General features: G+C 34.3%; 1 protein-coding gene across 2 annotated transcripts; it reads right to left on the minus strand.

Moving 5' to 3' along the window:
- Positions 1–549: 549 nt before the first annotated feature.
- On the minus strand, positions 550–14,350 carry LOC133196757 (uncharacterized). Of its 2 annotated transcripts, none has more exons than XM_061332617.1 (7): positions 14,305–14,350; positions 7,567–7,600; positions 7,066–7,239; positions 6,100–6,475; positions 4,254–4,406; positions 3,809–4,066; positions 550–1,816 (listed from the first exon to the last, which is right to left on the minus strand). In XM_061332617.1, the coding sequence occupies exons 3-7, from the start codon at positions 7,225–7,227 to the stop codon at positions 1,422–1,424; spliced, it is 1,344 nt and encodes a 447-aa protein (XP_061188601.1). In that variant the 5' UTR covers positions 7,228–7,239; positions 7,567–7,600; positions 14,305–14,350; the 3' UTR covers positions 550–1,421. The 2 variants fall into 2 exon arrangements, with proteins under 2 accessions (XP_061188601.1, XP_061188602.1); XM_061332618.1 differs by having other exon boundaries at positions 14,286–14,325.
- Positions 14,351–23,199: the final 8,849 nt, after the last annotated feature.

A 23,199-nucleotide genomic window follows, 5' to 3' on the forward strand; every position in this document is an offset into this window, starting at 1 on the left:
CTTGCATACTAATAACTGGTATACAATAAATATTCAAATATTTTTTGCAGATAATTAAACCCATTTGGATCTAAAACTGAAAAAAAAAACATTTATAAGTCTTTGTCTAAGCTTATATATAATCAAAGTAAATTAATTGAACTTTGAAAATTTTGTCTGAAAATTTGGATTCCAATTCTAATGAAAATATATTTTTTTAAAAAAATGATAAAGAAACATGAGGCTGAGAAAATCACTTTTTTTAAACAGAAAAATGAAAACTTCAGATTTGGTAAGAAAACATTTCTGTTAAAAAAAATTCACCAAAGCTAACCTGATTTTAACCAAATAATAACATGAATAATCCAGAAGATACAACTAAGCATAATAAACCAGAAGATACAAATACAAATAAATTAATTGAACTTTGAAAATGTTGTCTGAAAATTTGGATTCCAATTCTAATGAAAATATATTTTTTTAAAAAATGATAGAGAAACATGAGGCTGAGAAAATCACTTTTTTTATACAGAAAAATGAAAACTTCAGATTTGGTAAGAAAACATTTCTGTTAAAAAAAATTCACCAAAGCTAACCTGATTTTAACCAAATAATAACATGAATAATCCAGAAGATACAACTAAGCATAATAAACCAGAAGATACAAATACAAATACTAAGCACTAATACTAAAAGTACTAATTACAGCACTAATCCTTAAAACACTTATGAAAGACTAATCAATGACTAGACAGCTAAATACTACTATGCATGCAATACAAACAAGGGTGAAACATAATAAAAAAAATTCATGGCACTAAAATACAGGTAAATTTCTGCTTAATATTAGTAAACACTAAGATAACTTTAGAAAAAAAATCTATTTAAAACAGCTAGACATAAAAAGTAACCTGTTAATATTATTGCGAAGAGAAAACAATTTATACCGACATAAATTGAAAATCTGAAATGCTTACGAGAGCCAGGTGTAGTATTTGACATAAGGAATATTAATTTGTCTATCAGTTTCTTCAAAATAACCATAATTATACTAGTATTCAGTGACTTCCATTTATCAGTGAAGGAAATATTTCAGTTTAATAACAGCTGGCATCAGAAGAAACTAATCCTGCTGAAAGCCATTGGTCTCTTTTAGGTATTCAAAGCTTTTTTTGTATCTAATTTGTACATCAAAACATATAAAAGGAAAAAAAAAAATCTGACTCTGATTTTTAATACGATGATTTCCCAACGTCTAATTTCAATACTTAGTGCTTCCAATTGCTGTTATTTTTTCATCATATGTCAAAATATAAGGAAGTGAGTTTCTTTTCTTTTTTGTTTACAACTGAATGATTTCTGAAACTTTTATATGATTTTACATAATTTGCACGTATGTTTATTTGTCAGATCTCTCTGGTTCTGGTATTCTCATCGACCCTTTACTTCATGGCCTCGTATCTCCGTGTCAGCCTCTTTGTGATCTCCTCAGAGAGAACCTTCCACACTTTCCCATGTTTCTCCATATCCACTTTGTCTGGGTGATAATGGATGATAGCTTTCTGCAGCGTTTTCTTCAATGCACAATGATCAACATAGGACCCCTTCTTCTTCACATTTCCATCTAGCTTGTGTTCTTTGTTCTTTGGAGGGAAGACTCTGTACACGTAACGCAGGAACTCCTGACTGTCCTTGTCATCAGCTTTCTCAATGTTCTTCATTTCTTTCTCTATGCCCTTTATGATCTCTTCTCGTTCCTTGTTCCATTTTTCCTCCTCAGCTGACACGGTCTCTTTCTGGTAACGCTCTAGAATTTCTGCACAATCTTTGAACCAGTCTGAAAAAAATTTGAAGATTCTGATATGTGGTCACATCCTTTGGAAAGAATTATAATTGTTTGCAAAGGTAATAGAAGAACTTCAAAAGCTTGCCTAATGTCTAAAAATGATAATTTGAAAAAAAAAAAAAAGAAAAAAAAGTTTTTGTAATAAATTAAAAGTTCTTGCCCAATAAAAATTTAATTTATTAACATGATGATCTTTATCATTTTGATTTGCAATATACATCTTGATCTGCAAATCATAGTGTCTGTTTCCTATCTCCATTCTGGTTTAGGCAATTTGAGCAAATTAGAGTTTTTACCACATTAGCATTCACAAGGGTATGTTTTCCGTTGCTGGCCTAGTATGGTAAATACGAAGAATTTACATTACAAATTGTTGAATACATCAAAACAGTCAAAAGAAGTCTTCATCATTGACCCTTACTTTTGACCAAGAGATAAAAAATTAAGGGTGTTCCCCTACGCTCCATTAATATACATGTATCAGTAAGTTCTACCTTCTGATCTTAGACCAACTGGCCAAAAAATCTATTTCGTGTAGGTTAATGTGGAATGTCTAACGCAGCTATGTTAAGGCTGCATAAAGGGGGCGGGGCCTAATTTATACGGGAAAAGTTTACTGTGACATCACACAAATATAGCAATTCCTTACAATAACAGAAAATGAAATAATTTGCGAATCTAAACTGCATAAGAGTAATGAACTACATCAAAACTTACCACTGCATTCATTTTTGTCACCAGTTAAATCCCACACAGCATGATATAAACAAGTCACTGATCGCAATGCACTTGTCAACATGACGTCATCATGGTAAAGTTTGACGCATTTTATGTGCAGTGAGAGGCGGATCAAGTAATTTTTTCACAGTAAAAAATTCATTTTATTATTAAACAGAGTATTATTTGCAAATCTTAGGTAGACCATTAACACAAATCTGAAACGTTTGTTTAGTGCCATTATTTAAAAAATATCGAGAGAGTGTATTGAATTAATTCTACCGTGTTTTTGTCTACAGGGTGTGCATGGTTCACGCCGAGGTGCCTCATTAAATCGCCTTTTCGCAAGGGCATACACTTCATAGTTCTTGACCATTTTTCAAATACACATAACGGACATATTCCTTAACTTGAAAAGTGCTGCTGCTTTCCTGAAATCGATAGCATAATTTAATAACTACGTAAAATACTTGGTAAAGGTCACACATATTTCGACATTAGCCAGATAACTTGAAATTTAAACTAATAAAATGCGAATTCTATTTAAAGCAGCAGCACTTTCCATAAACTACAAGTTCTGTAGAAACAATCTATTACTTTAATTTTTAATTTTAACTAGGGTATGCCCTTGCGATATTGAAATTTGTTTGTGACCTACATACAGTACACATTAAATGCATTTATCATTTGACTATCAAATAACGTGACCAAACCAAACTCAGTACAGAGCGGGGTATACAATGTTATTTCAAAGAATGTTAAAGTCTTAAGATAATATAGTACCCTTACAAAAATAAATTCAGCTTTAAAAGGTATGTATTTATGCACGTTTATATTCTGTTCTTTTCTTTGAAGTACGCCTTAACAGTGCTGCGAAGTATCTTTGGCCTTTTTCCCCCATTATCTCTGACCGAACAACTATGACTAGCTATGGTTCACTTTTGTAGTAATTTGATCATTTTTTATATTGTCATCTTTTGCAAAATCACTTATTTTCATGGGGTCAAATTTTCGTGGTTGGGGGGGGGGGGAATATTGGTTCGTGGGGATTTCATTTCAAGGCTTGGAAGTATTGAGTACTTGGTTTGGTAGTACTGGAAGTATCTCTGTTAGAAATTTTGCATTTTTGTGGAGGACATAAATTCTCGAGTCTCTTCATGCCGCAGAAACTACAAAAATTAAACCCCCACAAAAATTAATATATATATATATATATATATATATATATATATATATATTGATGAAAAGTCTAAAATAAACACAGACCTTCTGAGTTAAAAGTGCGTGGATGCATGGAGTGGGCTAACTGCATGGACCTCATCAAATACTCCTTGGCCTTGTACTTGATTTTCAGAATTTTATCGTACACCCTTCCTAGACGGCTGAGAGCAACAGCCTCCATCTCAACTTCTGTAACCTCACGTGTGCGGACAACAGCCTGTTTGTACCAATCAATCACTTCATACACCATATCCATGTTCAGGGCCTCCTCGTCCAATAACAGCTTCCCATACAACTGATCACCTGCCAAATACGTACAATACATGTAGATCAGACAGCTACATGTACACTTCACAATTATAAAACATTAGTGGATATCTGCTCAAATATCAGATATCAACAGGTAGTAGCTCATCAATTCTTTTGATTTAAATCAAAGATCTGCCTCTTTATATTCCCCTCTGAAATAAGTTTACGAGTAATTTATTACCAACACTAATGGCCTGCAAGGATTCAGCCATGCACTGGTGCATGAAGACATCTTCCTCAAGGATTCGAACCTCTGCCTGGAGGTTAGCTTTATCTCCCTGGAGCCTCTTGGCCTCATTGATGGGCATGTAGCAGTCCCTCATCTCATACAATCCTAAAATAATCAAAACAATAAAGTTGCTGAAAACTTAAATTTTTTCATAATATATATAGTTGCCCTTGGTAGTCCAAACAACCTACCAATATTTGATATATTCATTTTAGTAATAAAAACTTTATCCATTAATTAAATCTCAACCAGAATGTTCTCAGTTTTCCTTTGTTGACAATTTGTACATCTTACTGAACAAATTCTAGAGATAAACAGACAAAATTGTACACGCTAATGTCATCTCATCTAACAATGTGCATTACCCATTTTCATCCTCAAAGGAATAAAATGAAATTTCTCTCCTGCCCTTGTACAGTGCAAAAAAATATCCAGAATCCCTGGCCACATTTTGACCACATTTTAGATACTTTCATCAGAAAAACATTTGACAAACATCAAGATGATCCTGACTATTGGCCTAGTTAAAATTCACAAACATGGCCGTTGATTAAGCAGCTTAAGGCGTCAAGATTAAGTTTGGTCATGACGGCATTGATTTCAGTGTAAATTCATATTAAGGGAATGACTGTAATACTTCCATGGCACATAGTGGGGGTTTCTGAAGGTTGTTCCATGCTAAAACTCAATAATGCTATCAAAGATGGCTTCCTCAACCTCGAAACTTGGACAATTCCAGAAAAGCTTCAGCAAGATTTGCTGATCTCATTTAGCGTGGGTGAACCAAAGACTGATAAATTGATAATGTTCAATAAAATCATAAGCACTATTTATAGTGCTGAAAAACTCTTAGATTAGTTGTGATACATAAGCAATTGACCAGATGCATCACTAAAAGTGCTGGGTTCTGTAAGTTTAACACGTCTGATTGTTAGAATGCCATCATTTCATTACACGAATCATCATAATGTAAAAAATGCAAGAGAAAGAAGCAGAAAATAAATCATCCTGATTTCTACACCCAATGTTGAAGCACTGTTGATTTAAAGTTGCTAGTTTTGAAATTAAAAAAAAAAAAATCAAAAATCTTGCGTCTGTTTTTTTACGAGATAAAAAGAGAAAAAAAAGCCTCCCTCCCACATTTATTTTTGACAAAACTGACATGAGAACCAAATTATTAATGTTTTTAGGCCTAACTTTTACAGCCATTTACGTTGTATGACATCAGTGATGAATACCTATGTCTAATGACTGTACATGGACAACTTATTTTTAATTTATGTAAACTCACATTTTAAATATCAGAAAATAAAATATATGTAAATAATCCATATCATAAATCATATCAACCCTTGAGCCCCATTATCAGCCCCTGGGCTGCTATGATACGCTAGATCATGTAATATTCAATTAAGGAAAAACTGTCTTATTTTTTGGAACCATGATGTGATCAATCGATTGGCTTGCATGATAATTTGCATAAACGCCTTCGGCGTTTATGCATAAAATTATCACGCAAGCCAATCGATTGATCATCGTCATGAATCCAAAAAATCTGACAGTTATTCCTTATATTTACATGCTCCTGATTCTGCAAATTCCCTTGCTAATAGCCCCGCTTCTGTCTCTATTTGTCCCGCCCCACACGTGATTTTTTTTAACCGCGCCTATCGATGAACCAGTAGATTTATGTAGAAATAAAGTATTTTTACAATTTGTAATTTTATCTCGGACAAAGACATTGGAAATGTAAATATTATGTGTTACACTCATATCTTAAGATGTTAAATATCTGTACCTCTTTTAAAATCCTTGTTCTGAATAGCAGTGATTCCACAGTGAAAATGACAGTTAGTGAGCTCAATGTAGCACTCGGCCTGGATCTCTGGTATCTGCATGTGCTGGACGAGATCATGGTAAGTATGATCCCTGTTCTCCATAGTAAGCTCGCTGACTCGCCCCGCCCTTAACTCCTCCCAGCATGACTTGGCTGAGGCCAGGAGTCCATCGCGCCAGGACTCTGGCTTGACGTTGACAGAATGGTGAAAACCAAAGGAGAAATACTTGAAGGACTCCTTGTACTGGTGAATCATTAAGGAGAACCTCTCCAAACATGCCTCATCCACCCGTGCTGTCTTCCATGACACCATAGCAAGGTTCTTAGCAGCAGACACCTGTCGAAATTCATTTTTTTCATACATTTCAAATCACAAATTTCAATTCAAACAAGACTCAATAATACACAAGTTAATAGGTACATGTACTAGTATTAGGAATTCTTAGGAATTAGAGAGAGAGAGAGAGAGAGAGAGAGACAAATATACAAGTTATGTAGCTAATGAAGACATACATCTCAGATTATCAATACCACGGTATATCAATGAAATATTGCCTTATACAACAAAGACTTGGATGCAAGGCCTTAACTGAAAATTGTCTGTTTGCAGTCGCCTAAAGGCCCAATAAAAATGTGTCCAACTTTTTTTTTCTTCTTTAGTTTCAAGTATTCAGCAAGGATATTGAAATTGTTTCATTTTTCAATTTTTGTTTTTATTGATGAGTGGCTTAAAATAAGTTGAAATTATTAACATTTAGTAATCCCATGAAAATCCCTATGATTTGTTATCCAACAAAAACCTGAAAACTAAAATAAATTTTTTCAAAAAAAGAAAAGAAAAAAAAACCATGTCGGCAATAGCAAACAAAGAATTTTTGAAGCTTAATTGGCCTACTGGTAATTACTCAATCTTTTCTGATATATTACCTTTTCATCTTCATTAGTACTAAAGTTATAAGCTTTGTAGTAACAGTTTGCTGCCTGTCTGAGCCGTTCCTTTCTGATGGAGGGGCAGAGATTATCCCTAGCTGTTATGTAAATGCCATTCCCCTGTTCTCTCCAGTGACTAGATGACGTGTTCTGTGCCATGAGGATTGTTCTCTGTATAGGAGTTTATAAACGTATTTCAATATGTAAAATCAGAATACTTCAATTTCTTAAGTTTTGCCATGTAGTAAGTGTATTTGATATGTTTATTTTTGGCTGTGGACAGACAGTTGGTACAGACATGGAAAAGCAACTTAAATGATGGATTAACATGATGAATATGCATTACTTTATTTCACTTTTTTCATCAGGTTTAAAAATTCTCACAACACAAAATTTAATCATGTTAATTATTGAGTATTACTATACATTAATTCCTTCTCTGGACAATGCATACAACATAACTAACAGTACATGTATATTGAAAAAAAGATGTATTACCTTATCTGCAGCTAGGGAAGCTCTGTGTATTAATCTGAGGCAGAAAGCAAAATTTAAAAATTAGTGGGCTTATATAATTCCATTCCAATGTTTAAACACTGCAGTGAATAATATACATTTATTGACTGGGTTTTGTCAGACCCTAGAACCGAACTGTTTGCCTGAGGCAGTTAGACTTACGGTAAAATCCACCTGTGACGTCACTCTTTTGTTTGAGCGCTCCATTATTTTTCAGGAATGGAGAGTTGCAAATTACATTGAAAACAGAATTTGTCATGTTCATATTCTCCTTCCCGTACCTCTATCGAGGAAAGAACTTAGAAAAATTTAACAAGCTGATTTTCACATAAAGAAAAATTAATATGGCACTGTTGAGAATTGTACCCGGTATCTTCACCTTCGGAATCAGGTACTCATCCCACTACGCTATCGAAGTTGTTGAATGACAGCTTTTTTAAATAACTCCAGTACACTTTTTTCACTTTACTTTCTCTCTATATGTAAATAAATACTACTTATATGTTGAATGTATATTTACAGTGTATCTTATCAATATTCTTTATTATACATTAACAAACAATAATAACAAGCATTTAAAAAGGTGGATTTTACGCGGGTTAATATACTCGTAGCGCTCCATTCCTTAAAAGCAATGGGCCACGGCCCCTTCGGGGCCTCAGCTCCATTACTTTTAAGGAATGGAGCACTACTTGTACATTAACCCTTACGTAAACAATTTAGTTCGAGGGGTTGACAAAATGCATTTTGCCCTGAGATCACAGTCAATAAACATTTTTTTATACCTTATATTTATTTATCCCATGTTAACCCCTTTATCCCGTGGATATGACTCATTGGATAATTTTTTCATATTCCACAGTTAAGTGCAGTTGTGACGTCACAATGGTTTTTGCGTTAGAGTGATGAAGTAAAATAAAGTGGAGTCCTGTATAAAACAGTGTAAAACATTGGTTGTGAAGTATTAAACATGGGATAAAAAGAATCTCACATGATTTGTAGTTGGATATGACTTTTATCCAACTCATTGTGTGTTTTTATCCCCTCGCCAAGGCTCGGGGATAAAAAACACACAACTTGTTGGATAAAAATCATATCCAACTACAAATCATGGGAGATCCTATATTTATTTTTTCAATGGCTTCCCTGATGAAAATTTTCTTTATCCGCACTGTGGAAAAACTCTGTCAATTCACCTAAGATTGAGCTGATCCCACCCACATTGTGACATAAGCAGTCCAATACTTCATCAACAAGTCTAATATCTCACTCTGCGGTCAAACATCGATTTTTTATGACCACTCAGTAAAACATTGGAAATATTAGATTTTTTTTAGTATAGATTTATATAGGAACCAATTTTTAAAGGTACATAGGGATGGGTATTGCCAAAATTTTTGTATCATGATATATTACGATTTTTTCCAAAAGTATCACGATAAAATCATATTTTTTTGCATAATTTTCACTATGATTTTAAATGAATTTCCTTGATTTTTCTGACAAACATAATGTGAAAAATAACTTCACTTTTTTTCATTTTTAGCTCTACTGGTCAGAGACCAGAAGAGCTTATGCGATAGTAAGGTGTCCATTGTCCGTCTGTCTGTAAACAATATTTCAAAATGCTACTCCTCCTACAGTTTTGGACTGATTTCAATATCACTTGGCATACAAGTAGACTACACTAAGATACATAATTGTGTATACCAGTTTTTGATTTCGATGAACAGTGTTACTATGGTTACTAAAAATAGAAATTTCTGTGAAATATATTCAAAACACTACTCCTACATGTATTACGGTTTTGGTCAGATTTCAATATAACTTGGCATACAAGTAGACAACACTAAGATACACAATTCTGTGTATCGGTTTTTTATTTCAATGAACGGTGTTGCCATGGTTACTAAAATAGAAATTTCTGTAAAATACTTTCAAAATGCTACTCCTCCTACAGATTTGGTCAGATTTCAATATATTTCAATATGGCACACAAGTAGACTACACTGACTAAAAATACATAATTCTATATATTGGTTTTTGATTTCGATGAATGGTGTTGCCATGGTTACTAAAAATAGAAATTTTTGTCAAATACTTTCAAAACGCTACTCCTCTTACAGTTTTGGTCCGATTTCAGTATAACTTGGCACACAAGTAAACTACACTAAGATACACAATTCTACAAATTGGTTTTTAATTTCAATGAAAGGTGTTGCCATGGCTACTAAAAATAGAAATTTCTGTGAAATACTTTCAAAATGCTACACCTCATACAGTTTGGTCTGATTTCAATATAATTTTGCAATCGATCAAGTAGACTACACTGAAATATATAATTGTCTTTATCGTTTTTTGATTTTGATGAATGATGTTTCCATGGTTACTAAAATTGAAATTTCTGTAAAATTCTTTTTAAAAGGCTACTACTTCTACAGTTCTAGTCTGATTGCAATCTTGCCACAAAAAGAGACTAAATCAAGGATCATTATTCTATTTATTGCTGTTGCAAAGTTTCAAGTTAATGTGCTGCTTTTCTCTTCCTTTTTTATAAGTACAAACCAGTACAGGTACAGTCTTGACAGAGACTATGGTTATTTATATATTAATAAAGCATGTTTTGATGCTAGGATATTGTTGTTTTATCATTTTACAATATTCAGGGGTTGAAATTTCCCTGGAAAACCCACTAGCCCAGGGGCTACTGATCAGTAAAAAATTACTAGCCCAAACCTCAATCTAACTAGCCCAACAATTTTTTATGCAAAATGAAAACATAACAAGTTAAATTTCCAAACGCTTTGGTGACAGCAACAAATCAAACTAGCTCTCAGTCAAAAGAAACCAATCTACATAGGTAAGCAAAAGTAAACTGACGAAAATTTTTTTTCTGTTCTGCTAGTCTGACGGACTATCGTTACATTTAAATTAGCTAGCCCGAGTCTTAAAATGACTAGCCCCGGGCGTCGGGCTACCGTATATTTCAACCCCTGAATATTTTTTACAATTCCTGTAATTGTAGTTTAGAGTTTGAACAAAAAAATTAATTATTTCCCGGAATTTATAATTTATTAATTACATGTATATTACTGGTATTTCAGTCTCTGTATCACGATACATATCACACAATACAAAATCACGATACAGCGGTATACTGATGAAATTGCACATCCGTAAAGGTTATATATAACAATAAAATTTATTACATTTTATTTTCTTTATAAAGATTGCAATATTTTTAAAAATTTTAATGTTATTTTAGAAACAGATTGTTAGCTAATCAAAATTCTGTCCAAATATGAACTAGGACATTAACACTTCATGTTGTGAGATGAATTTTCTAGTCAGTGAAAGTAATGTTTAGACAGAGTAAATGGAGTTAAAATAAAGACAGGGATGGCATACTTGTATAGTTGTGCAAATAAAATTTTTGGAAGAGAATGGTAATAATAAACGGTTTGCCAGTGAATTTTTCTCCGAAAGTGCAACTAACAGCAATTCTAGGGAATGGGGCACTCCATGTAATTCAGAGTTAGATACTGTATATTATTATTATTCTAATGGGTAAAAAATGAATTACAGACACAATTAAGTACCTGCATGTGGTATATGTGACAAACAATTTGAAAAAAAAAATGATGACAAGAACCTATGCTTAACTTCAATTCACATGTCTTCAAATAAAAATCCAAAATGACATTAATTAGTAAAATTTAGCTATGTGTTTGACAGAACACTTTACAATATACATTTTCCCATTTTGAAATTACACTTATTTACTCTTAAAACTATCATTTTTACCAGTCGGGGTGAGACTGAAACAGTCATTTCTGAAAAATGATGGATAATTGTCATATTTACTAACTACGTATTTTTGTCATTTTTGTCAAAATGACTTATTATCGTCATTTTTTCTTTTTCAACTTAATTCTTCTATCCTGGTTACATAAAAGCGAAATTTGAATTCACCGCTGAAAGAAGAGTGTTTACACAAGTTTCATTTCATCCAGATCACTTTTCACTGCCGACCATGTGCGTTAGAACATCAACATGGAAGGTGAAAGTTATTATTTAGCGGTAAAATGTTGAATTTTGGTAGAACTAACTCACCATTTTTACATGGCTTTTTTAGCCCTATAAAAACATCTAGTACACCGTCTGCAAGAATATGTACTTGTAGAGAAAAGTCTCGACAAAGAGTTAAAGCCAAAAAAAAGTAGTGCACCCCATAAAACAAGAAAGATATTTCAGTGTGCTGCGACCCTCCATTTTGAAAAAAAGACGGAATATCGTCATTTTTGTCTTCTTTCCTATTTAATGCAAATAATGACAAATAACTCTTCCACTCTTATTTTTGCTTGAGAAATTTGTACTGTCAACATAACCAGTAGTCAACTGTCTTAGAGGAATGAAGTTTGTTTACGATGTTTTTTGTCCTTTTTTCGGTTGGTGGATCTAACATTTTTCAAAGAGAGGCAACTCGGTATTCTAGAAACATCATGTTTTTCGCCAATTTCTTAAAAATGACAAGTTTAAGTCATAATAAAAAAATTTTTTATGACTAAAAATCGTCATTTTAAAAATGAAGGATTTCAGTCTCACCCCTGACTGTTTACTGTAACTAATCTGGCTTAAAATGTCAATGACAGTATTTTTTATAGCCTCTAAAATCTGACAGAAGAATCTCTTCTAAAAACTCTTATTTAGCATTTCAGAGTACTGACTTGATTCTAGGAGTGAAACGGTTCACCGCGGTATCGATTCACCGCGGTATTTTTTTCTCGGTTTGATGCACGGTGCAAAATCTCTAATTTTCGGTTTGGTTCATTTTTCGGTCGGGATCGTTATTCAGTCGGGCATGGCATAAGGTAAAACACGTTACTCAGTATTATGAGTATAAATAAGTATAGAAAACGTAAATTTTTGATGACTGATAGCTTGTAAAATAATTTTTGACAGTCAAATAGTTTAAATCAATTTCTTCAAGTCAATTTGCAAATAAAATTCGTAAAATATGTGACTAGATTTAGAAAAAGAAAGCATAAAACAACGTTGAATTTGTTTCTTTCTATCAAAATGTATCGTATCGAAAATAACCGAACCGAGACAAAATTATACAATAGGTATCGAACCGTGAAGGAGGTGTATCGTTTCACCCCTACTTGATTCCCAGACTCTCTATCACTCTGCAGGAGCAATATTTGTATAATCAGATAACTATGATTTTTGAAATTAAAATTATTTCTGTGCATGCGCGCTCAATTTCCTACTCGGATGACTCTGTTTCGGGAGATTGTTTGGAATAACAATTCTTGAAGAAAATCAAATACAAAGAATTTAAAAATGGAAAGTTTTACCTGATTTCTGCAAAGAGGCTTGTGTAGAACAAAATCCGTTCAGAAAAGGTAGTACCTCGACTATTTTCACTCCGAAATATAACGTTCCTATTGTATTTTTTCTACACTAGCCCACAGGTGCTTGAGTACAGGAACCCCCCCCCCCCCCCCGATATAGACCCCCGGGCCTTTTCGACTTTTTTTTTCTGACTCATTAATTATCTTTCAATGACATATTTGTGATATAATCTATACCAACAATTGGAAAAATTACCTAAAACAAACATTTTATCAAATCTACCCCACTCTCTATATATAAATCAACAAGGTTGCCAACTTCGTTAAAGCTTATTCAACGGAAGTAATGAGGAGAGGACTATTACCCATTTCCTCCATATAACCAAATATGAGTGCAAGGTATAAACACTGGACACATTGTTGTTTTTTGTATGAATTTTTAATCAAGGAATATTTTTTCTAACATTTTCTAGATTTTATGCGAAATATCTAGAGAAAAGAAGGTATTTACATAAATTGCATTTTTAAAAGGGGCATAACTCTCAAAACAAAACCTGCAAATCAGGTAGTTGAAAAATAATTAGAAACAATTCATTTACATTAGTGGTTTAGAACTCTGTGCTTCCAATACATTTGAAATATATTTTTAAAGTGTATCTCAACCAAATTTCTTCAAATGCTAATTTCAAAACAGTGTTTCAGACCTTCTGCAGAACTGCGTATTTGGGTAGAAAGTCCTATCCTCATCACTTCTGTTGAATAAGCTTTGATCAGTTTAAAAACGCTAACATCCTTGTGGAAAATTGGCCGAAATGACTGTTGAAGTGCCTAAACTTTTATGAGAGTTGGTGGTTAATGAAAAGAATATTTAACCTATGACATGAGTTGTTGATTTTAGGGCTACGTATAGATTTATGAGACAATTCAACAAAAATTCCTCGGCAGTGCCTCTCGGTTTGCAGACGAAGTTGGCAACCTTGTTAATTTTTATATATAGGGTAGGGAAGTAATTTTTATAAAATGTTTGTTTAAGTCAATTTTCCGAATTGATGATATAGAGATTATATCATAAATGTGTCAGCCATATATAATTTATGAGAAAAAAGTCAAACAGGCCAGGGGGTCTGTATCGGGGGGTGGGGGGTGGGGGGTCCTGTTCTCAAGCACCTGTGCACTAGCCCCCATCTGTGTGCCAGTGCACGCATCCATTAGTGACGCGACGGTATCAAGTTACCGCACTCCGTTTGACCGAACTCACTCCTACCGACATTATGATCCTTGACATTGCAAATGATCTTTTGAAAAATAAACATTTCATTATTAAACCAAACAAAACATAATTACCGTTGACAACAAAAAATACCTTTGACCGCTTTCTCTGTGGGCCTGATATGACTGCGACTGGACTGGTTTTCCCGCGAAATCAGATCAGCTTGTGTAGAATTTAGAATGTCGAACCCGATGCTTTCAATCATTAGAACAGACAAAATTCAATACTCTTTGTTTGTACCAGTTACCAATTAAGGGTTCTCAAATGGCAAAAAGAAAATAATGTATATATATACTCATATAATAATACACCGTGTTATATAGTTCAAATGGTATTGTATTATAATCTAATAAACAAATTAATCAAATAATTAACTAAATACTAGATTACATTTTTATAAACAATTATTTTTATATATCATTTTAGTTTTTCGAAAAACAATTTTTTGGCGTTAGGTCCTTGGCACAGAAATGGGGGCCAACCAGTCTTTCAACGAATATTTTCAACAGTTTAATGTTATGTTTGAAAAAAAAAGTGGGGGGGGGATGACCCCCTGCTCCCCCGATACCTTTCACATGCAATATCAAACTCATTCATCTTTTTTTTATTTCCTCTATAAAGAGATTTAAGGTAGAATAAAGTAGTGCATTAGATTGTGTACATATTATATAGCATTAATACAAACAAAAGGAAAATAAAGTGTCAAATATAATGTCAACTACATGTACAATGTCGCTCACAATTGTCCATGCAACAATTAAAGAACTATACACAAGCTAACTCTCAATTCTCGCCTACATTTTACACCGATTTAATTCAATACCACTGGCAATTTGGCCGCAAATTCTTTGTTGAATGCAAAGGACATGCAGTTTAATGGTAATTGACTGATAATCTTAATGCCAGTGTTAAATAGTTAATTACCCCTAATTGCAGCTCTTTTAATAAGGGGGGTAGACGATATTTTCCATTGAAATCGGGCTTTCAAGCATCTACACATTTTAAAATATTCTTGGATATGAATAAATATTCCTTAAATCTTTTCTTATGTTTTACGCGTATAAAATTAAACATATATTATTAATAAAATACAATGTTTTAGTCGTAAAACCCTTTGAAATTGGTGGGAAAAAAAGCATTTTTGTAGTTTTTTTGTCTGTAAATATATGTCCCCCCCCCCCCCGTGAAACACAAAAAAGCTTGTTATGAATTTGTGGAATGACAGTCCATATTACCTGTAAAAAGGAATTTTTGTTTCACAGGGGGGGGGGGGGGTTAAAAATATTTTCCGTTTTCCGTTGATTTCTATAGTGAAAAACACAAGTTTTACCTAAATTATAGAGTTACCTCTCTTTATTTTCCCAAAGAAGTAATGTTTTATGAAAATTCATATAAATATCTCTATAAATATGAAAAATCATTCAAATACGTTAACTTTTGAAAATTGACTTGGAGGTAGGCGGGAGAACAATGTTATCGTTCGCAGTTCTTTACATGCGCGAGTACTGCGCACAAGCACAAACTAATAATTTTAAATTCAGTTTTTTTAAAGTCTCCCTCTTGAGATTCCATTAGAAATGTTTCAGGTTTCCGCCCAAGGACAATGAAAAAGAGTTCTTTTTCACAGAGACCACAAAGTTCTGCTCCAAGTCTGATGTCAAAAGAGTTAATGACTGAGTTCCACCATTCGTTGCGACAAGCAGACAGGACACCACAGGAAAGCGTTGCATGACAGAAAATGTCGTCATATAGAGAAAGGCACAAGTTACACGTCGAAGCACTTGAAAACTTTGTGGATACAATAAGTTTGCGAGCAAATTTGAGTTTTTTTATATCACTTGTGTTTTCTGCGTAAGACCAGATGTCACATGGTTTGCTATCCTCTAATATAGAGTTGAAGCGTTGGAAATCTGGACCAGTTAGTACACGTGCATTTCGTTGTTGAGTATATGAAAGCTATATAAAGTCGATCGAATAATAGCTTTCCAGTCCTGAGCTTTTAGATGGGAAGACGCCTGTGTTCAACCAGGTCAGCAGGTGAGTATGCAGGTTGTATTTTCTGAGAATATCAGAAATATCAGAGATAAAACCTCTCGGATCTGAAACCAGATGTGACAGGAAGGAAAAGAGTTTTGCGTTAAAGATATGTTTTGTGAGACACTTAGAGTCCATATTACAAAAGCCTTCAAGAATAATAACTTTCTTGCGTCTATTTCAGCATGTATATAGGAAGTATATCCATTAGTTGTTCGCACATAGCCGATCGAGTGAACTTTGGTAGATTAAGAATAACTTTGCAAACTCCATGTTGGAACACGTGTTTAGATGCTTGTAGTCCTCTTGTGTTATTGTTGCAATTCACATCCGCAGAGTACAGAGGAGAGGACAATCGTTTTATAGAGATGAGTCATAGTAGAGGATTAACATACGAGATATCGATGTCAGATAAGCCATAGAACGATTTCCATCCTTTGTTGCATGCGAACAAGATGTGGTCTTTTGTTTTTGCTTTGTCGTTTATGATAATACCCAAATAATTTTTTTTGATCGTATGGTATTGCAAAGTTCCCAAGAAGTATTCATTTTGGTTTATCCGCTGCACTGTTGTGTTTGGCACGAAACTTCAGAATGCGGATTTTAAAACGCCATTTGCTTACACATGCGTAAGCTATACCCATCATGGACTGGAGATTTGCTGGAGATATAGTGATACAGGAAACATCGTCAGCTAGCGTAAGACTCACGTATTTGGGATCCAGAAAGCATTGTAGTGATGTTGAGTTACGGAGTTCTAGTTCATCCAAAAGCTCATTAACAAAAACAAGATACAAAAATGTTGACAAGACGCCACCTTGTCTGACCCCTAATCGACACCAAACCATCTGGATTGTTTCTGGTTTACAATAACGACACTTGTAGTATTGCAGTGACAGTCATCGATAACCTACCATAAACTGCATTTAATACTATTTTATGGATTTTGTACATCAATTCCTGTCTCCAGACTGTATCGAATGCTTTACTTGTGTCCAAGAAACTGATATAATTATGTATTGCTGCCTTGTTCAAGATTATGGTCCAATGTTTCATGGAGGTTGAATGAAGCAGTTAAACATCCTAGTTGCTTTTGGAAACCTTGTTATTGTATATTGGGGAACGTATTATTTGTTTCTAAGGTAGATCGTGATGTTCCGTTTGACAGAAGTTTCTTAAAAAAGTTTATAAATACAAGGCAGAAGAGCGACAAGTCTAGCTGTTGCAAGAATTTTTGGGTTTATTACCACCTTTGTATATGGGGACAATAAGTCCTTGTTTCCATGTAGAGGGAACAGATCCTAAAGTCATAATCGCAATTTACAGCTTACAGAGACATCTTGTAATAAGATCGCTAGCAAACGTAATATGTTCATTTCTTACACCATAAATGCCTGGAGCTTTGCGCGTTTTGAAAGAGGAGACTGCACTTATAAAATCATTTTGTGTTATGTTATCTTCACTGGAAGACTCAGAAGCACTTGTTTTCATGCGTGCATAATGACCCTCGATGACATATTTAAAGTGTTTGTCAAAACGATCGTCTTCCAATGGACGGTAAATCTCCTCATAAAATTCTGCAAAAAGCATTTGTCGGGATTGATGTGGGTTTTACCGTTGGCGTCGCAAATTTCTGGATATATTCTAGAAGAGTGTGGTCGCCTTTGTTTAACGAGTCGCCAAAATAAACGTATGTCCATTTCCGCTGCTTGTTCCAAATCTCGGTGAACAGATTTTAAATATTTATCATACCCTAAGTTTTGGACATTTCGAAAGTTGCGTTTGGCACGTTTGTAGTCCCTGTATGATTGAAAACCCATATCTCTGGGCCTGCTTTCGGAAACCTATATGCGGCGCAAAGTCCTTTCTTTTGCACGGAGCTCCTTTACTTCTTTATTTCAGCCAGGTTTTGTGAATGGATTCATTTGGGATTTCGGAATGAAACAATTTGTAAGTATGCCTTTACAATTAGTAAGGATGCCTTTAATTGTTTTATAGTAGTTTTCAATGTTTACACTTGTACGTATTTGGTCCTTAAGTATCTTGTGCAACTCCTGTTCAGTATGTTGCATATAGTTAACGATGGCTTCAGGACTGGCCTTATGCCATGCTGTGAGTTTACTGCGAGAATTTTCCAGGAAATGTAGTTTTGCCTTGAGATTGAAAGATACAAAACTGGTAAATGGTCAGATGTAACTGAAATTGATCCTTCTTTGAAGACAGAGTGGAGATTAAATTACTTGAAGGTGTGAAGGTAAATTGTTCCCCTTCAACGCAGAAGTCTATCATGGGAGTGCATAGAGCACATCGCTCGACAAAATTGCTTAAATTTTTGGATTTTGCGTTATTAACGTGGAACTCACGTTCAGGAGGCTGGCATTGAAGTCACCAGCAAATAAGACTTTGCCGTACTGACAATATTGTTCATATAAACCTTGCATAAAGTCAATGTCCGCCTTATACTCGTCAAGTACATTAACAGATGGTAGATATACACCAAAAATGAAAAAGAGGCACAGTATCGGATAATGTTACTTGGATATCAGCAATGTTGTTAGTAGCATCACAAGGAGTTTGCCTTATAGAGAATTGTAGATTTTTGTTGATAAGGATAGGAACTCTACCTTTACCGCAATGAAGCAAATTGGGACTATCCTCTCAATCACTTTCAATCTTCAAAATTTATGCTGTAGTACTTAGAGTGTATGTTGTTAACGTTTCTAGAATTTTTACGAAGTTTGTGTTCTGACAGTATGGCAATGTGGCATTTTGATTTTTCCAATAACGAACACACAGACAATGTTGAAGAAATAATGCCTGGAACGTTCCAAGATAGAAGTCGTAACATAATTGTGAAGTTTTGAGGGGGCTTTGAGGAGGCTGATGCATGAGTTGTAAGGTTTAGTCTTTTTTGTTAGATGAGACAAGTTCAGACTCCCAGTTTTCATGAGCGTTACTTTGCTCACACATTTTACCCCATTCTCTTTCACTGTACCATTTACTACAAATTACTCTTTCGGTCCAGAATTCAGGGGCCTCAACCAACTGGAAACATTTCGGAGACACGTTGACTTTAGCTGTTTTTACCATATATCGCCTTCTTGGTTTGAATAACCTAAGATGTGTGACGTGGACTCCCTTGCTTTCCAAGTATTTTTTTTTATACCTATGTGAATGGTTACCATGTGAGTGGAGTTATTTTTTATTCCAGATATGTAATATCGGGACGCTTTTTTGTATGTGACCCCTAGAAATACATCCTTACTGGGTTTTTTTTCCCTTTCGGCTCGTCAGGCAGATTATTTGTGTTAAATGCTATTTACGGGGATTGGAATTGTTTTGTCTAAATTGTGGTGAATTGTCCTGCATTCCATTTGATAGACCGTCCTGGTCAACGGTCAAGGTAGAGCTTTTTTGTTTGTCAATCATGTCGACCTTGGGTGTATTGACGCGTGTAAAGTTACCGGTCGTTATCGCTTGTATGCGTGCTATGTAAGATGTTAAGAGTAATCGCAGAGGAAAACACCGTTGCAAATGATTTGGTCATTTTCATTTCAGAAACTTGTTTTTTCAGACCTGAACAAAGCTTTGACAGTCTCGATACATCGGCATTCAGCTTATTTTTTTTTTACTTGATATTCTGTAAAATCAAATCCGTCAGGGCATTTCAATTGCGAATTAGTAGTTTTCCGAAATGTCTCGCAGCCAGAGGCATGTGTGTCAAAGTTGTTTTTCAATTTGTCAAGCTCAGAAATAAGAGATGCATCTTTTGATTTTAAGCTAGACACAGTTTTACTGAGTTTTGCATATTTTTAGAATCATTTATATGTCTCTCTTCGATCTGATTAACTCTTTGGAGGAAGCTCTGTACCAAAGAGCGTAATTCAATTAATGACGTTTTGGGAAATTCGGACGGTCCGTGTTTTGATTTGTCAAATACATCGGATAGATAAGAACTGTCGCCGCTGCAGAACATATGCAATGCAAAGCAACCGTTTGCGTATTTGGCTAGACTAGAATTGAGTTTTGTTGATTTTCTTGGCGTAAGGTTGCCTGTCTGACACCCTTCCGTGGTTTTAGCTCTTAAACACAGAGATGATCTGTAGTAACCTTTGCACATTAAGATCTTTTGGTAAATTCTGAAGCTTGGTGTCCAGATATCGGAACTGGAGACAGAGTTAGAGACAAACGCCTGAGATCCGTGTGTATTTGTAGGTGAATGGCCTCTACTACCGTGAATATCGCTCATGATACCCTCGCTAATTAGTGCATTAATCAAATCAGTATTTTGAGGAATATAAGCACATTCTAGATCACAATCGGCGTTGTACTGATCTGCAGAATTGTTTACACATTCAGACTGAGTTCTTACAAGGTACGTTTAGATTGGCGTTGGCATTTTGCAATTCGACGTAAACTATCTCAGGTGAAGTGACATGACCAGTCGTGACCTGCGCCATTTTTTCATGTGGGGAGGGGGGGGGGGGGCAGACCCCCTGTTCCCCCGATACCTTTCACGTGCAATATCAAACTGAATTTATTGACTTATCAGAGGTTCCTGTCCTTTCTAATATCGAATATTATGCAGTTTTTATGTAGCAATGCAATCACCAATTTCTATCTACTATCTGCACACGTAGGTAAATAGCTATAGTGAGTAAATTACACATAATTTTATGTAAAAGTTATAACTTCCACCTAAACTGACTAGAGGTAAACTTTGCCATTAGAATTAAAAATACTCGTTTGCAAATATTGCTTTTCAACCCCCGCCCCACACACATTTCCAGTTCACATGCGCCAAAATATACCTGGAAGCAAAATTTGCGCATATTTAACATTTGCACATGGTGAGTAAATGGTTAATTTAATTGGTCTATATAATTTCACTTAAAGCTAATTAAATTGAGCGACTTGAAATTTTATTGCATGCGTATTGACCTTTTAAAAGGAAATTATTGTAAGGAAGTTTTTGACAATAAGGAACTTTAATGTACCTGTGTTATAAACTTCGTTTACTTTTTACAGGACAAGTAAGTGAAAACATTTGTATAATTAGTGTTAAGAATATCACAGTAGTATGGTGGCATATTTCTGCCCCCCCCCCCCCTTCAGATAATCATGTCGACTTTTGAGATCTTTTCGTTAACTTGTCACTTATTCACGTGTTTAAAAATTCAACATGAAAACGTGTCCATGCCCAGTTGAGGCCATCAGTTGACTACATATTTTCTGACAAGTCGTCATAAGTATCTGAAAAGTCAACATGAAGATCTGACAAGTCAACATAAGTCAACATAAAGATCTGACAAGTCGATATATTATCTGACAAGTCACCATAATTTCTGACAAATCGATATAGCATCTGACAAACTGAGTTGTTAGAAAATTATGTCGACTTGTAATTATACCGACTTGTAATTATACCGACTTATCAGGAAAATATATTTACTTATCAGAAAATTATGTCGACTTGTCAGATATTATGATGACAAGTAGATGTCAGTTAGTGGATTTAACATGCTGAAATAACAAAATACCGAGTTCCTGGTCGTGATAATTTTTATCTGACAAGTCGACATAATTATCTGACAAGTTGTCATAAATATCTGATAAGTCAACATAATAATCTGATAAGTCGACATAAACATCTGACAAGTGGTGGCAGAAATATGCCACCATACAGTAGGATGCTAACAAAATATGTGATAGAAATTTGTAAAATAGTTTGAATATTCATGTTTTATAAACACATATTTGCCATGAAATTTTTTTCTTCCGCCCGACTGATTTTTCCATTCTCCCCAAATTTTTATTGAGCTTCAATTAAGAAATAAATAACAAGTTTAAAAACTTCAATGGGAATTGAAGTGGGTCGGTCACGTGATCAAATCCTGTGAAGGCCGAAGGCCTTCTCAGAAGATTTGATCACGTACCGACCCACTTCAATTCCCATTGAAGTTTTTAAACTTGTTATTTATTACTTATATATACATTTGAGACGGACAATCGAATGTAATCGAATGTAAATATTGCACTAATTGTACGTCGTAGATTTTGACAAATCACGCTAGTTGTAAATCGGCTTGAAAAGCGGTTACGCTTCAAATTCATCTGGCAAAGGATTCTGTTTTGAAGGAATATTCTGTGAAAGGCTACTTGTGATCAATTATAGTGAGCATATTGGTGTCTGGGAATTTTTGTATTCATGAGAATCCATATTTGATTTTTAAAAAACACAAGAAACACGTCCGATGTTTGATAATAAAAAGTTGGAGGAATTTCGGTCGGAAAGGGATGGATGGAGACACTTGTCCGGACCAGATAACTTGAAGTCAAGTACAAAGTTTGATCAAAAACATAAAATCTACGATTTCAGTAAGGCATATTTATTAATTTATGATGTTGACACTGGCGACAGCTTACATTGTTGAGGAGGTTGGATCCTGCCATCAAAAGTAATGGCAATTTTTTATCAAGTATATTTTTAGAATCTACACACATAGCTTAATTAAAAATCAAAACAAAAAATGGGGGTCAATGCGCTTCTTTTGGCGCTACAGAGCATTTAGTTTGACCTTTTTGCACTGTAAATACGTCTTACACATAAATGAATTTTTAAAGTTTTTCCTCCAATATTTTCTATTCACATAAATTATGGGAACAAACACAGTCTTGTTTCATCTTAAATAGACACATTAAAATTTGTGACAACAAAAAATTTTAAAATTACTTCACATGTTCAATTATTTGACCTTTTTGCACTCAAAGAATATCATTTTTCTGGCATATAAAATTTAACAAGCAATAAAATCATCTGAAAGTAATGACACTTTATTGAATTTAAGAAGAATGGTTAAAAGTATCTTATATATTCAGAAAAGAAAATTAAAAGTGGGGGTCTGTGATGTTAAATTTTTGATTATACAAAAATAGTGCTAATTTTAAGCTTAA

This window comes from Saccostrea echinata, unplaced genomic scaffold, assembly GCF_033153115.1.
Source record: "Saccostrea echinata isolate AGI-Se365-2 ecotype Australia unplaced genomic scaffold, CSIRO_AGI_Sech_v1 ptg000030l, whole genome shotgun sequence".
NCBI classification, from domain to species: Eukaryota; Metazoa; Mollusca; class Bivalvia; order Ostreida; family Ostreidae; genus Saccostrea; species Saccostrea echinata.